The following is a 16,179-nucleotide window of genomic DNA, read 5'->3' on the forward strand; positions in this document are numbered from 1 at the left end:
AGTTAGTTACACGAATTCAGTTATGGGATGAAATCGGATAGGGGTGAAATTGTTTAGGGATGAACGGGTTTAAGAGTTTTAAGAATTTAAGAGTTTTTAAGAGTTTTAGTCAAATGCTTTATAATATAATATAGATAATCTAATTTAAAATGTTTAATATTATTGACTCATTAAATTATAGTAGAAAACACATGTTTATATTATATACAAGGGTTGGGTTCATGTAAGACCAGTCTGTTTTCTTAAGACCCGTATCATTTTTTTATACTTAAAATTTCACAATAAAAACGTTTTATATGCCCCTAATTCCACAACTACTTTTTTTATACTAATCATGTACATGCATGAAACATGAGGCTCCATGATTTTCTTGCAAAATAGATGATGAAAAAATTAATACAACTTCTCATCACAAAAATGAAGTAAAATACAGATTTGGTCCCTGAGGTTTGTCATTTATTATGGAACTGGTCCTTTATCTTTCATTTATTATAAAAGAACCATCCATCTATACAATTCGTCTTGGATTTAGTCCTCCTCTCTAACGTCCATCAATTCTCTCCATTAAATACGAAAGCAAAACGGTCCTTTTACCCTTTTTTATTTAATTTTTTTTACGTTTCTTTACAATTTTTTCAAACCAGGGGCCAAAATGTATAAGAATAAAACTTAGAGGCTCAAATATGAACACAACCATAACTACTCATCACCTTCACCGTGTTCCTTAACCTTCTTTCCATTGTTATCACCATCGTTAACCACCATCTCCACCATCGAGTTCGAATGGTTAGTTCCATTTTTTTAGTTTTTAACTTTTAATTTTAGATTTATTATGTTTCTAGAAAAAAAAATTGCAATAAAAGACTTGAACACAATAAACTAACAAACAGACAAGCGATGATTTTATGAAGAAACAAAATTCTATCTTTGTTTCTTATAATCAAATGTTTCCACCAGACTGCGATTGGGTCTCATTCATCTCAACCAAGTTCGAACTGGATCACAATTGGGTCCCTACCATCTCAACCGGATCGAATCAAACCTCTAAAACAGTTCCAAATAAATGGAGAAAACTGGGAATCAAGATTTTAGTCAACTATAACCATTAGAGACAGGGATCAAATCCAGACATTTTTGTAAACCATAATGGCCATCTTTTAATTTCGAAACTGTAAGGATGAAAAGTGTTACTTTTGACAAACCACAAGGATCAAATTTGTAGTTTACTCTAAATTTTAATTACATTTTTTGTCCTCGTGGTTTGTTAAAAATTGCAATTTTCGTATCTGTTGTTTAGAAATTACGATTTTTGTTCTTGTGATTTGTAATTTATTGTTATTTTTGTTCTTATAATTTACAATTTATTATTATTTCGTTTACAATTCTTTACTATTTTGATCCATTTAGACACGAAAATAACAATAAATTACAAACCATAGGATGAAAATCGTGTTTTACTCTACTTGATCAAACTTATATCTAGGTAACACTCGGTTACTCGTAATCATAGGCATAATCAATACACATATTTACATGCGTAAGTCGATATTACATGCATATTATACGAATAGATACATCATAAAACGTTTGAAAGACTGAGAAAACGCATTGAATTTTGGTCTCCTAAGCTTTTAACATCCGAAGGTAATCGTCAATGATGGACATAGCCGATGATCGGTAACCCGAACCAAAGAGATTGTAATGGTTCAAGTAATGGTATAACAAATAAACATCTCGTCTTTTCTCGAACCCTGGTTGCTTCGGCATCACCTAAAAGAGGACAAGGATCAAGATCCCATTGCCACCACCAGTAAAACCAAACGGACCCAGTAAGTCATACGCAGATGCAGGGCATCGGGGTAGGATGTACGCACACATTGCCTCTACACCAACTATTTTCTAGAGACGTATGAAAAAGCCCAAACCCGATATTAAAGCCCAACTAGGCCAACTTCTTTTTTCTAAGGCTTGTTTAGAGTCGGGCCCGATTAGGTTTGGAAGGCCAGGGCCCAGGCCCAAGGGGTAGAGAGGTTGTTTCTGTGAATACCCGACTGACAAAACAACTAAAAGAAGAAAGCAGGCAATCTACGAGCGAGAGTGTGTGCAAACAAGCAACAACAGAAAATTGAAGTCAACGACAACAAATGGTCAACGTCCAGTAGTTTTAGACGGATATCGGATTTTCAAATATCCGTTTGAATTATTGCGAAAACGATGAATGTAAGTATGTACCTCAAAATAGGCATTGTAGAACGAGCCTCCGAAACCGGCACACCATGACATTCCGAATTCTGCTTCATTATGTCCATCTACATGACATTCAAGAAAATATATTTATAGAAACGGAGAAAAAGAAGTCCGTTACTAATCTTCGTTTTGTGGGACCCGCTCCAATTTACGCTTGTATAATGAACGAAAATGAAAAATAATGAAACGATAGATCCTCATAGTGGTTGTTTATGACCTTTAACCATTTAGAGGTAAGATCTGCATACATCTTACCTGTGTATGAGATATACTAAGTTTGTTTGGTTTGGTTTATTATAAAGTCGACTATTTTCCTCTCGTTTTGATTTCCATTTTGTACAACGCATCTAACCTATCTCCACAACGCGCTCGTATAACCGAAATGGACCCACAAAATGAAAAACCGTAAAAGAAAGTCGACCCCACTATATTCCCAACATCTGTCACATATAGATTCGGTCACGTATACATGACTGTTTGATAGTGGCTTAATGATATAGAAAGTGGCTTATTGAGTAAGCTTCTAAGGAGCTTTATGTAGAAAGCCAAAAAAAAAAATTCCAAGCCTGTGCTATCCAGTTAAACTTTTAACATCATCCTTCCATCTATGAAAAAACCCTCAAAACAAAAACCTTCCCAATCTATACAGACAACTTTATCCATACAGATAGTGTTATCCATATATCACTTAATGGAAAACCAACCAAACAACCCCTCAGTATGTCCCACCCAAAGGTGGGGTCTGGGGCGGGATGTATGCAGACTTGACCTCTACCCCAAATAGTACAAAAGGGTGTGGTTAGGAACCGAATTCTGAAAACCGAATGCGCACTTACAATAACAAGCAGGATCGAGTATAACGGGCTCCCCATTCTTGTCGGAACTGATATTCCCGCTCCATAGGTCGCCATGTAATAAACAAGGCTCGATCGTTACATCTTCAAACAAAGCTCCAAGATTTTTCACTAGTCTTTGTCCTACATTTAGATCACAACCAAGATAACAACAACAAGAACCATTCCTAAAAAGAGATGCAGTTTGACCTTTCGGGTCAAACCATCTACGTTCCAAATCCAAAGCAACCGTTTAGGCACCCGTCAATGTCCGGCTAGCTTGGGGCCCTGAAGATAACAGCCAGAAAAATCCCAGTGGCCCTGAGGAGACTTGAACTGGCACCTATAAAGGCCTCGCCTTTATTTGCCGATTGATAACCTTTATTTGGTTATGTGATCCTAAAGTACTCTTTTTTTAGTCCAAGAAAGTACTTTAGATCACGAACCAAATAAACCCAGTAAATTTCACACGGAGTGGGGTGTGGGGAGGGTAAGAAATAGATCATAGACCTTTTTCGTATATAGCCGAATCACCATATTGTTGTTGTGCTAGCTTAAGTTGAAAGGTCAATCGATGCTCGGAGTAAAACTCGATCCAATCTGACGTCCACGTGTTTATCTGTGGCGTGCTACATGTCACCACTCGAGCTTGTTAAACAAGAGCAATGAAGTCTAGAGGGTATCGTAAAAGATAAAAAGATTAAAAACCCGTAAAAAATATTCAAAATGGTTTCAGAAGAACCAAAAAGAACGTATTTCTTGAGTCGTTTCTCATTTTCGTATTGTGCGTTTCCATTTGAACCATGTAGATTCCTACAGCCGGCGGTTCATAATGTTCTTAAGCCGACTTGGGTGGTCTGGTCCCATAAAAACCAAACCAAACCATCCCAGCATTATCCCACCCGAGGGGGGGTGGGTGGGAGGGTAAGATGTATGTAGACCTGACCTCTACCACAAGGAGTATGTGGTCCAATCCCTTGTACTCCCTCCATCGGAAAATAAATGTCAATGATGAAAAAGAGACGTACAGATTTAGAAATATGTAATTATTACACTTTTTAATTAAGACAATTTTACCCTTAATAATAGAGGGAGATAGAATTTCCCCATCTCATGACTAAGGGTAAAACTGGAAATTATGCACTCACTTTTGAAAGTGGACACTTACTTCGAGACGGAGGGAAAGAGAGGTAAATGAACCTGCCAATGGTATTGTCGACATGGAACCCGAAACCATTTTCGGATTTTGTGGCTTTATGCATCTCCGCGAGCTTCCTTCCTAGCAAAGACTAATTTAATAGAAAAATTAAAAGAAAATCGTGAACCACGATTGAAATGCTAAAAAGCGTATTGAGGGTTTACCTGATCACCTCTCGATGAACCAAATTCTATGAATTCCATAATGATATACGAACCTCCGGTAGGCAATGCACCGACCTTCAAGAACCAAAGAAACATAACGGTTTTCAGCTTTTCGACATGAGCATCGAGTGTTTGTCTACGAATGAAAGTGCAAATCCAAGACAAATATCCCAATCATGCTTCAATGAGTAAAAATAAAGTAATCACGGGACTATATCAGTGTCATCGACTTATTTGTAAAATATGTCGAGTGTAAAATGACATAATTACCCCTCAAGAGAGGGGCACATGAGTGACTAACGAAACTCAAGTCAACGGTATCTAAACCGTTTAATGAGTTCGATTTAAACTATAATTCATATTGTTTCGCATGTTTTGTTCTTTTGTGTGTGTTTCACATATGAAACGTATTTTCATTTCTTTTTCGCATGCACAAACAGTCCTGAAGGTTTCACATATGAAACAACACTGTATGCACTTCGCATGTTTCACACGTGTAGTTTCATATATGAAACAACACAAGAAAACGGGTTCGCGGATTTGTAACGTTGATTTTCCCTCAAAGGAAACTTACCTTAAATGGTAACGTTTTGTCGGAAATTCAAATACAGGAAACTTACCTTAAATGGTTGAGGAACACGAATAGATTTTGTTTCATACATCGCTCGTAACCCCAACGCCTCTCCTTCGAACATCTCCGGTCCAATACTCCTAAAACCAAGTTTACAAACACCTTTTCGTCAATGCAGTCAGAAATGACAAAAATGTCCTTAGAGAAAGTATGCATCAATAAACAAAGTATAAAAGCCAAAGCAAGCTACAAAGGGTATAATTGGAAATATTGACACGGGTCGATAAAAAAAGGAACCTGTTTGTCTTAACGAAGAAAGAACCAGCATCAGTATTGTATCGGCTAGCAAGATTAATGCAACCACCACCAACAGGACTAATCCCCGTTATCTGACTTGCTTTTCCTTCAGATAGAATCCATTCTCGTACCGGGTCCGTACTCACTGTAGCCACTGTCAACAGCGAAAAGTTTAGACGATCATAATGTCACTTTTCTAAAAGATTTTTTTGAAAAGAAAACGTAGCTTGATCATAATGCTTACCGGGTAAGCATTTACCATGGCAAGGACCAAGAACCTTATAAGAAACTTACCCGGTAAGTGAGGGAGAAGAAGACTCCTAGGGGCTGTTTGGTTGGTTTTTCATTAAATCCTGTATGGATAAAGTTGGCTGCGTGGATTAATATGTCTGTATAGATTAAGAAGGTTTTTGTTTGGAAGGGTTTAGCGTGTTTTTAAGTGGAATGGGCTGGTTTGGGAAAAACTTAGCTTTCTACATAAAGCTCCATCGAGAAGCTTACTGAACAAACCACTTTCTAAGTCATAACACTACCAAACAATCATGTATAACAGACCAAATAAACTATGAGTCCCGTTAAGCTCATTAAGCTGCTAACAAACAACGCCGAGGCCCCCTCAGTTGGGCTAAAACACAAGAAATTCAATGTGGGTTGTTTTCAAAAAGCTTAAAAACTATAACTTCATTACAAATTAAGCCCTAAATTGATGCAATAATTTGAAAACATAAGAGAGAGCAAGAAGAGACATACATTCAAAATTCACAAATTCAATTCAGATTGCAGAAATAAAGAGCAAGTTCATACGAAATCGAACGAATCATCATAAATTCACGAAGGGTAACGATTATCTACGTATAAAACGATTTGACTGATCTGAAATCGAACCTGTATGCTACTAGAAATGAAACCCTAATAGCAGAATCTTGATTAAAAATAGAGAAGATGATACTTACTAGCCATGGGTTTTTGCAGACGAATCGAAAATGGGTGTGAAGAACGAAAGAGATGACAAGAAGAGGTGGAGGAGATGACACCCAACTGTGCCACCATTCTTGAAAACACACACACACACTTTTGCCCCCTTTTTTCTCACCGGAGCTTTTTAATCCTACTCATCACCAATAATTGGTGGAGGTTTCCTTCTTGGATCCCTTTTTCTTTTTGTTTGGAGTATTCTTAAAACGGAATACAGAAATGGTTAGATTTAGTGGGGTGTCAAGAAAACAGATTGTCTCGTAGTGTCGAAATGGGGTCATCCCATAGTGTCGAGCAGCGGCTAGACGAATATAGATTGTTGGGACTTAGGAGTGTCAAGAAACTAGATTGTCCGAAATGGGGCCATCTCATTGTGTCGAGAGGGGGCTAGACGAAAAAAATTTGCCCCAGAGAGTGTTGGTTGGATACAGATTGCCACAAAGTGTAGAGAGGTTCTAATATAGTTGATACAAGACTCTTAACAACCCCCCGCGCCCCGCCCCGGGCCCCGGTAACAAGAGTTAGCTAGAAACAAAAAGAGATCATCCCAAAGTGTCGAAAGGGGGCTAGACGAAAAGAATTGTCCCATAGCATCGGGTACAGATAGCTCCAAAGTGTCCAGAGATTCCAATATAATTGATATGGGACTTCAACACACCCTCTTTAAAATGTCTAAAGGGGGCAAAATGAATACAATTGCCTCAGAGTGTCGAATCGCTAGTGTAGTAGACCTTGACTCTGATACCATGTGAGAATATATGAAACCCATTATATTACTCTTCAAAACAGTCTTTCAGGAGAGAAGAGAAGTTCTAACATATACAGATAAAAATGAAAGTCTAACTGATACGAGACTCCAACAACCAACTTTCAAATGATTATATGATAAAAGAGGGATTTATAGCATTCATAAGCAATATCCACCTTTGTTAAATTCCACAAAAGAAAAAACAAGTATATACACCCATTTCAAATCCTTCAAATCCCAAATAATATGTCATCTTTCTGCTTCTGTCACTGCTTCTGAATCTCCCATGGCCGAATCAGCTCGGTTTTGACTTTGACTTTGACTGCTTCCTTGATCGGAATGCGGTAGGAGCCACTGTCGGGAATGCTCCATCGAAACCTCTCTCGAAATCCCGGGGCTGTTCACGGCCGCGATGATGCAGAGGCGACACACAGGGCAAGTCGACTGCTTTCGTAGCCATAGATCTATGCAAGAAAGATGAAAACTATGCCCACATTTCGGCATGATTCTTAGTACCTCTTTCTCTTGGTATTCGCCTAAACATATCGTGCACCTGTGATTTTTCAAGAAAACGTTATCAACCGAGGGTATTTTTGCAGTTTTGGTGGTTCTAACATCTAACACCACAACACAGTCGGCTTTATAGAAAGCCAAAAATGTCTTAATGTCCTAATAGACTGCTTTATAGACTAATGGGTTGTTTGACAGTTGCTGAATGGTTTGGTGCAAAATGATTAAGTGGTCACAATGATTAAGAGACTTTCATGATAGTGCAAAATGAAATATAATTGTTTGGTAATTGTTTACAATGAAATCAGGACACTTAATGGTTAAGGGAGACTCAAGATACAAAATCATTCAAAGGTTTTTGTAACCATGGAGAGGCAGACTTTTTTTTGCCAAACAAGATTCGCCTCTTAATAATTCAGATGTTGCCTCTTAATGGAACTATTAAGATGTAAACAAACAACCCCAATTATATAAAGGTGTAACAACAGGATGATAGGACATTTTTTGGGCATCCTGACAAGTTTTTTAGAACACTTTTGAAACAAAAGTGTACTGTTTATGGGACACTTTAGAGAACTATCCTTTTTATAGGATACTTGTTTTTATAAGACACGTTTTCAAATAATGTTACTCCCTCCGTCCCAGAATAAGTGTCCAGTTTCAAAAATAGATAACTAAATTTCCAAATCTACCCTTAATTAATACACATGTATTTAAGAGTTGATAAGATAGATAAATTAGTCAAGGGTAAAGTTGTCATTTGGTTAACTAAAAAATGTAATAATTTTGCATGTCTAAAATTGTGCGTCATTTCTATTGTGAACACTTATTTTGGGACGAAAAATATATAATAAAATTGTCCTGACAACTTGTAATGCTGCCAAAAAGCGTCCTATCAACTTATTGTAACATCTTTACATAAGACAAACCGGTCTATAAAAGCAGTCTACTAGAACATTTAGACATATTTGACGTCCTATAAAGTCAATTTTGTTGTAGTGTAGAGATATTAGCCGAGTAGATTCCAACCTCCTTAGAGGTCAAAGGTTCAAGCTTCACCAAGTGTGAGGAGTGTGTGTGAGTTTTGCTGTATATAAATATTATATACTTAAAAAATAAGATATTAGCCCGGATCCGGGTGAGGTAGGACCGAACTTACTGGGCATCCTCCATTGAACCAAAGGCTTCACGTTCGAACTTCATGGTAGGAATGGCTGCAACCATAACCGGTTCAAGGCCTGCGATCCGATGATGCTCTTGCTGCCATTGTGTTTCCAAAAGTTGGAACGAAAACGTCGTTAGAGCACAAAAACACATTTACAACTCAAAATACACATACCAAATTCTATAACGAAAAATCCAAAGTAGTGCATATAACATCACCGGCATAAAATACGATTATAAAGTGTAGTTTGCATAGCTTGATCGAATCAAAACAAGGGTATTTTCGGGAATTCTAATATCATGATCCTTTTTCAGAGAGTTTTGATCTTGTTAACCATTATCGACACGTATCTATGATCATTGCAAGCTATTTGAAATCGAAATCAATCTCAAAACTGTAAACGAACCCTTTTAAAGCAAGAAATCAATTACTTTTCCGCTCTTGTTGATCAAAATCTCGGAATTGTAATTCAAGTGGAAATCAACAAACCAAACAAACCCCCACGTAGATCTACGGTCCGGCAGGCAAGATGTACGCATAAGATATATGCAAATCTTTTTTTTATTAACCTGATATCCAACCCGCTATGCGAGCCGACTAATCCCAGGGTGACTACCTGCTTTGCAGATAGCCCGGAGCCACCGCATTTGAAACTCCGTGGCTACAAGGGGATTTTTATTCCTCCTTGGATTTGATTATGGGACCTCCAGGTATTTTTGACCTTTGGAGCCAAGTTCAAACCAATCAGGCACCACCCTTGTGGTTACAAATCTTGCCTCTATCCCGAAGGGTAGAGAGACTGTTTCCGTGAAAGAACAAGATTTTCTAAGGATATATCGACACACAAATCAAGAAACATAAGCACGAGGTTTTAAGGATCGAAAAACATACCATCTCAAGGTCAATCCTCGAGTCAATCTCGAAGGGTTGTCGTGATTCGTATCGACGAAACCGTCCACAAACGAGTCGAGCGCATACAAATACAATGAAAGTGGCACTCATTGCAAAGCCTATAACTGTTGTGATCAAATTCATATTTCTACCAAACATCTAAAGCAAACCAAACAAACTCCAGTAAATTCCACTCGGAAATAACACAGCTGAGATGTACACAGACCTGACCTCTCTCTTAAACAACTGATTCCCAGAATCCCTCCAACTTATTTTCTAATCACTTCAATTCCCCAAAAAATTCAAGAAAATGCCCAGAAATTATGAAACAGAACCCTAATTACAGAATAAGATTCAAGAACAATGGAGAAAGACTAAAGAAACGGATCAAGATTAAGACCCCAAATTAACAAGGAGTACAAAGAACTGAAACAAACCCTAATTACAAAAATGAGATTTAAAGATAATCAAACATTAATTAAACCCTAATTGTTCAACCAATTTCCATTTAAAGCTATGGAAGAAAAGCTAAACTAAGAACCCTAATTACAGAATCAAGAAAATCAAGACTAAAACCCAAGATTAACAATCTTTAATCAAGATTATGGAAAACCCTGTTGCAAAAACACAGGAAACAACATTATGAACATGTTTAATTCACAACAATATCAAGAACGTCAACCAAAGATGGAAAAAATTGCACAGATTCTTGAGTCTTTTCTAGCAAGATTTCAAGAAATCCAACAGCAAAAAAGACTTCAATCTCTGATCAAATCAACAAGAAACACCAAAAAATAATGAAATCTGATCAAACCCCAGATCAAGATTCATCAAAAAAATGATGGGATTTACAGAGGATGGAGGGAAATGATTGGGGAAAGAAATGGAATCCACCTTCTCTTTGGGTGGACTCAAAGTAAAAAGAGTGTTGGAGCCATTGATAGATGAGAAGAAGAGGAAGAAATTTGAGACCATTCTCCTTGTGATTTTCTTGCTTGGCTTGCTCCTTTGGACTTGCATCTGAGGTGGGTCCATTTCCATGGCTAAAGGGGTCCCACCTTGGTGAGTGTTGCCTGGATTTTCTAGGTCTAGATTTAGAATTCACTACAAATAGAAATGGTAGAGCAAAAAAGGTGATTTCAAAATAAAGAAGATAAAAGAATTGATAGACTCCACAAGACATGAGTGAGTGAGTGAGTGAATGAATGAATTCTTAAAAGATCCACAACAAATGAATGACCTGAAAAGAGGATCTATGGCAGCTTTCTTGTTTTAAAGTGTCTTTCTTTTTCTTTTTTTTACTTTTCACATGATATGATTTCTAAATTTTCTTATATGGATAATTATAACATGATTTCTGATTGGTTTGAGTTTGGTTTTAAAGGTTAAAAGTACCTGGAGATTGCAGGTTTAAGTCCAAGTAGAAATAAAAATTCTCCTTGTGGCCACGGATGTTCAAATGCAGTGACTCCGGGCTATCTGCAAAGTAGGTGGTCGTCTTGGGATTAGTCAGCTTGCATAGTGGGTTAGATATCCACGTTAATCAAAAAAAAGATTATATGGATATGTTAAGGAGAGGCTTATTGGAAATTGATTCAAATGATTATTTCTTATATTTAAATTGATCTCTTAATCATTTTTTTTATGGATTTATCTAAATGTTACTACTTTTGTAATATTTAGGTCTGTAATATTAGTTAAAAGGCAAAAAAAAAAATCAACACAAATCTACAATGGTGACGGTAAACTGGTTGAATTTGAATTTTTTTTTTGTCTTTTAGCTGATATTACGGATCTGGATATTGCAGAAGTAATGACATTTGAGTAACTTGGGAAAAAATGATAAGGAGATCAATTTAAGTGTGAGAAATGGTCATTTGAGTCAATTTCTCTATAAATAACTATATCAAAAAAATATTTTTTCTTTTAGTTATCAGATTTTTTTTACAAAATAGTAATAAAAAAAAACTGCAAGTCAATGTCGAAAAACACTGTTCTTTGTGGTTTCGCAAGCTGCTAAATGGGCTTGTGGTTTCTCAAGCCCAGAGCTTGAGACTTTGCCTAGATTTTTTGCGTAGATGATACTGTCATGATAGAGACTACAATAGCGCCACTTGTGGACTTTTATTAGTTTTTGTGGTGGGTCCATTTTTTCACTCGATATGTCAGATTTGTCAAAAACCGCAAAGAAATGTGTCTTACAACGTTAACTTACGGTTTCTTTTATGTTTATTCTTATTAATGACTCGTTAATACCTTCTACCAAACATCCCTAAAGGGTCGTTTATCAAACACTTACCCGATAAGCGTTTACCGATAAAATTTAACATTATCATTTACTTACCGGGTAAGATTTTAGTCCATTAAAATGGTATTATGCAACAATTTACCAGGTAAGAGTCGTCACCCTCACTTATAACAACTAATTTCAGGAGAAAATTATCAGGTCGAGCATCACAAGTTTGCTCCAAGTATTAGTTATGTCCCTGTAGGCCCATAAATCCCTTTTTTCAAAACAAAATATTCCATATGTCGATAAGAAACTACAAAGACATAGATGCGTACATAAATAAGTCTGAGTCATCTTATCTACAACTTGCAACTCCCCAAGCGTAAAATAACAGAATGACACAGTAACCCTTAAATCAGACTTAAATTCATGATGAAAGTTATTGATAGTTTACAACTTAAGACTTGTAACAAATTCACATTTTTTAAAACCCATATGAGAAAAGGTTGTCACTGATCTCATATTCCAGTTATATGATATAAATTATCATACAACTGGTTAATAATAAAACTGATAAAAATAAAAGTTATGAGAGAGTCATAATTATGACATGAAATCAAGTTCTAAACTTGCAATTAGAGAAAGAGAAATTCTGAAAGCAAAATCAATGATATTAAATCATGATTCTTAGCCCTTGAGTGTTCCCTCATTACTTGGTAATTTGGGATTCCATGGGGATGGGACCTACTTCCATCAATGGTTCTTAGGAATCATCTTTATTCAATTTTAATAGATCACTCATGAATATATATATATATATATATATATATATATATATATATATATATATATTATAGAGAGAGAAAAAAGTAGAGAATAAGTATTAATTGCTTTTATGAATAAATTGAATAACTTTCATATCTAAACTATATTATAAAATATTTGACAAAAATCCTTAAAAACCATCTTTTATATATAAAGTATTGTTTATTGATATATATTACTTAAACTTTAAATGTTACAAGTAAATTTTACATAAGTACAACTTATTAAGCTCTATGTTTGAATTCGTGTAACTAACTGTAGATAAATATTATCAAATACAGGATAAGTTTTTATTTTAAATAGGATTAGAATAATTATTGAGTTATAATAGAAAAGTTAGTTATTATCTTTATAAAAATTATATTTATAAACTAAAAGTAAAATACTTCGTCATTTAAACCTAGATTAAATTATAATAAAAAATTAAATTAAATAAATTACACAAAAAAATAAATAAGAACTTTTAGGTATTTTTAATTTTTATGATATCTTCGAATTTATATATTATTAAAAAAACATTATTGTTTGCTCAAAACTACATAAATTCGCATTATAACATCGACAGAGACCAAAAAAATAAAATTAAAACATTAAAATCAAGAGATATTTCGCTCTATTGTGCGAGTACCCTTCTAGTAGACTCTAAAAAACTAAGGGGACTTTTATATTTTTGAATGATTAAATTTTTCAATATTTTTGAATAAATAAATATTGTATTTACTGAAATCGAACAAATAACTATTTGGATTTACTAAAAACGTAAAAAAAAAGTCAACAAACTTTCATAATTTAAACGATTAAGTTTCTAAACGTCTTTTTACACAGAAACACTTAAAGAAATAAAAAGTATTTATCATTTATTTCTCGATGTATTGACAGATTAAGGGGTGTTTGTTTACCTTTTAACAGTTTCATTAAGAGACAACCTTTGTATCATTAAGAGGTGAAACTTGTTTGCTAAAAAAAGTTTGCCTCTTAATAGTTCTAAAACCCTCTAAATGGTTTTGTATCATGGACCTCTCTTAACCATTAAGCACCTTAATTTAATTGTAAACAATTATATTTCATTTTTCACTATATAAGAGAGTCTTTTAATCATTCTGATCACTTAATTATCATTCAGCAACTGCCAAACATCCCCTAATACCAAAAATACAATGAACCAATCAGGCGAAAATAATATACCATTTTCATTTCTTTAAGTTATTATTTAAATTATAATTACACGATCATAACAAATATATGTGATTGTCATTTTTAATCTGAAAATTAAATATATGACTAACGGAAATGATATATTCCTTTAGTTTTACTGGTTCGTTGTACTTCATTACTGATTTGTTGATTAATCGAGAGAGAAATGATACAGTTATTTCTCTCTTTATAACTGTAAGGATTTATATTTTAAAAAAGTGAGTATTAGCAACAACAAGACTATCATATTAAAGTAAAGACACTGGAAACATCCAAACACCTGATCTTTCAAAACATTAAAGTTCGTTAGATTTTTTACGGTTTTAGTAAGTTCAAAATTTATTTATTCGACAAATAGAACAAATAAACTCGCACACCCTTCTCACATTTGGTGAGGTTTGAACTCCTGATTTGTAGGAGGTCAAAGACTCACATACCGCTAGGTCAAAAACCCTTTGGCGTATCATGTTCTGTTACAACCCAAGAAAATAAAAATAAAAACTGTTATTTTTTTTTAAATAACAATCAATATCGAATAAAAACGTTTAAGAATAGAATCTAATCAAAGATAAATTGCTTGCTTTTCTTAGATTCAAAGTCTTTCATTCCGTTTCTCCTTCTTTAATCATTCGTTTTCTATTTCTCGTCTGGTTTTCATTGATTGTTTATATGATTTAGACCTCTAATCGATGAAAAAGAGATTTCAGTTATAATAATTTTTAAACAAAGAAACTGTTTGAGAGTTGCTGAACGGTTTTGTAATGATCAAGTGGTCTGAATGATTAAAAAAAAACTCTCATGATATAGTGCAAAATGAAATATAATTGTTTGGTAATTGTTTACAGTGAAATTAGGGCGTTGAATGGTTAAAGAATGTCTAACATACAAAATCATTTAGAAAGTTTTAGAACCACTAAGAGGAAATTTCTCCTCTTAACAATTCAGAAACTGCATTTTAATGGAATTATTAAGAAATAAACAAACAACCTCTAATTATAATGTATTGTCGGTTATACTTTAAAATAATAAATTTTCCTAAATAATAAAAATAGTAAATTTATATTATCATAACTAGAAGGGTAGATAAATCTCGATTTTAATGTTTCGTTTTATTCTGTTCCATATCGATGTTATAATACGATTTTATGTGGTTTTGAGAAAAACGATAATGTATTCATTTTCGAATAAAATATAAATTTGAAAATATCTTAAGATTAAAAAAATATATCGATATTAGCATCAAATTAACTATTTAAAGGTTCTTGTTTTGTTGTGTAATTTCTTTAATTCAATTTTTTTGTTATAATTTAATTTAAGTTTAATAACGAAGTAATTTATTTTTTGATTTAATAATATAATTTTTTATAAAGATAATAATTAGATATTCAGTCATAACACAATAATTATCCTAATTATATTTTAGATTTTTTATATTTAAAATGAAATGTTTATCCAATATTTGATTATGTTATCTGCAGTTTGTTACACGAATTCAAGCATGAGGCTTTAATAAGTTGTACTTATGCATTATCTACTTGTAATATTGAATTCTAAGTAATATGCATCAACAAACAATACCTTATGTATAAAAAATGGCTTTAAATAGTTTTTGTCAAATGCTTTATAATATAGTATAGATAAAACAGTCTTAATGAATTGATAAATATTCTTTGAGATTGTTGGCTCTAAAAAAATACTGATAGAGTATTTACATATCATTTTCTTTGATGACGAATACATATTTTAATGTATATATACTTCATAAACAGTATTATGCATTGATAAACGTATACATTAATGGGTTATGTATTTTGATAGTATATATAGAGTTTTGGGTTAACGTGAGACAAAAATGTTTTCGTGAGACACGTGAAACCCGATTTTTACACTTGAAACTTCACAACAAAATGTTGTGAAGGTAAAAAAAAGGTGAATCTTCACAGCAAAAACACTATGTTTCAAGTGTAAAAATCGTGTCTCACGAAAATAGTCTTGTCTCACATTATTCTAAGTCAATATTGTTAGAACCCTATATGTAAAAGTGTAAGTAAGAAGCCTCTTACTATAGTCAAATAGGACTTAGTCTTAGAAACAGTCTGGACCAAGAACTCGAATGCAGAGGTCACCAAGAGACAGAGCTCTCTTTCATACATAGCAAGTGCCTCGCATGCAGAGTCCGTGCTCAAAGAGGAAGATCAAGTCTTAAGCGCCAAAAAGCTAAAGGACTTGATACAGAGCGGTCACTCTAGACATAGAGCCTCTCAACTATACATGCAGATCCTCTGCGAGACTTGTTAGACCACTTTTTTGCAATTGAAACTTCACAGCAAA

General features: G+C 34.2%; 2 protein-coding genes across 2 annotated transcripts; both read right to left on the reverse strand.

The window, feature by feature from the left end:
• Positions 1-1,436: 1,436 nt before the first annotated feature.
• LOC112526610 (protein-ribulosamine 3-kinase, chloroplastic) lies at positions 1,437-6,475 on the reverse strand. Its single transcript, XM_025136966.1, has 9 exons — positions 6,264-6,475; positions 5,311-5,464; positions 5,063-5,153; positions 4,443-4,517; positions 4,281-4,369; positions 3,591-3,709; positions 3,084-3,224; positions 2,233-2,309; positions 1,437-1,770 (listed from the first exon to the last, which is right to left on the reverse strand). The coding sequence occupies exons 1-9, from the start codon at positions 6,358-6,360 to the stop codon at positions 1,624-1,626; spliced, it is 990 nt and encodes a 329-aa protein (XP_024992734.1). The 5' UTR covers positions 6,361-6,475; the 3' UTR covers positions 1,437-1,623.
• A 565-nt stretch (positions 6,476-7,040) lies between these two features.
• LOC112526641 (RING-H2 finger protein ATL52-like) lies at positions 7,041-10,581 on the reverse strand. The gene is made up of 3 exons (XM_025137011.1): positions 9,600-10,581; positions 8,703-8,803; positions 7,041-7,586 (listed from the first exon to the last, which is right to left on the reverse strand). Exons 1-3 carry the CDS (start codon positions 9,756-9,758, stop codon positions 7,283-7,285), a joined length of 564 nt encoding a protein of 187 aa, XP_024992779.1. The 5' UTR covers positions 9,759-10,581; the 3' UTR covers positions 7,041-7,282.
• Between the last annotated feature and the right edge of the window lie 5,598 nt (positions 10,582-16,179).

The sequence above is a fragment of the Cynara cardunculus genome (assembly GCF_001531365.2).
Source record: "Cynara cardunculus var. scolymus isolate 2C chromosome LG 14, CcrdV1, whole genome shotgun sequence".
NCBI classification, from domain to species: domain Eukaryota; kingdom Viridiplantae; phylum Streptophyta; class Magnoliopsida; order Asterales; family Asteraceae; genus Cynara; species Cynara cardunculus.

Coding starts and splice junctions, on each gene's coding strand:
- LOC112526610 (XM_025136966.1), bottom strand. CDS start 6,360: ATGGTGGCACAGTTGGGTGTCATCTCCTCCACCTCTTCTTGTCATCTC. Junction 3,225..3,590: donor TTCGGCTATATACGAAAAAG/GTCTATGATCTA, acceptor ATCTAAATGTAG/GACAAAGACTAGTGAAAAAT. Junction 2,310..3,083: donor ACTCGATCCTGCTTGTTATT/GTAAGTGCGCAT, acceptor AATGTCATGTAG/ATGGACATAATGAAGCAGAA.
- LOC112526641 (XM_025137011.1), bottom strand. CDS start 9,758: ATGTTTGGTAGAAATATGAATTTGATCACAACAGTTATAGGCTTTGCA. Junction 8,804..9,599: donor CGAGGATTGACCTTGAGATG/GTATGTTTTTCG, acceptor ACACAATGGCAG/CAAGAGCATCATCGGATCGC. Junction 7,587..8,702: donor GGTTCAATGGAGGATGCCCA/GTAAGTTCGGTC, acceptor GAAAAATCACAG/GTGCACGATATGTTTAGGCG.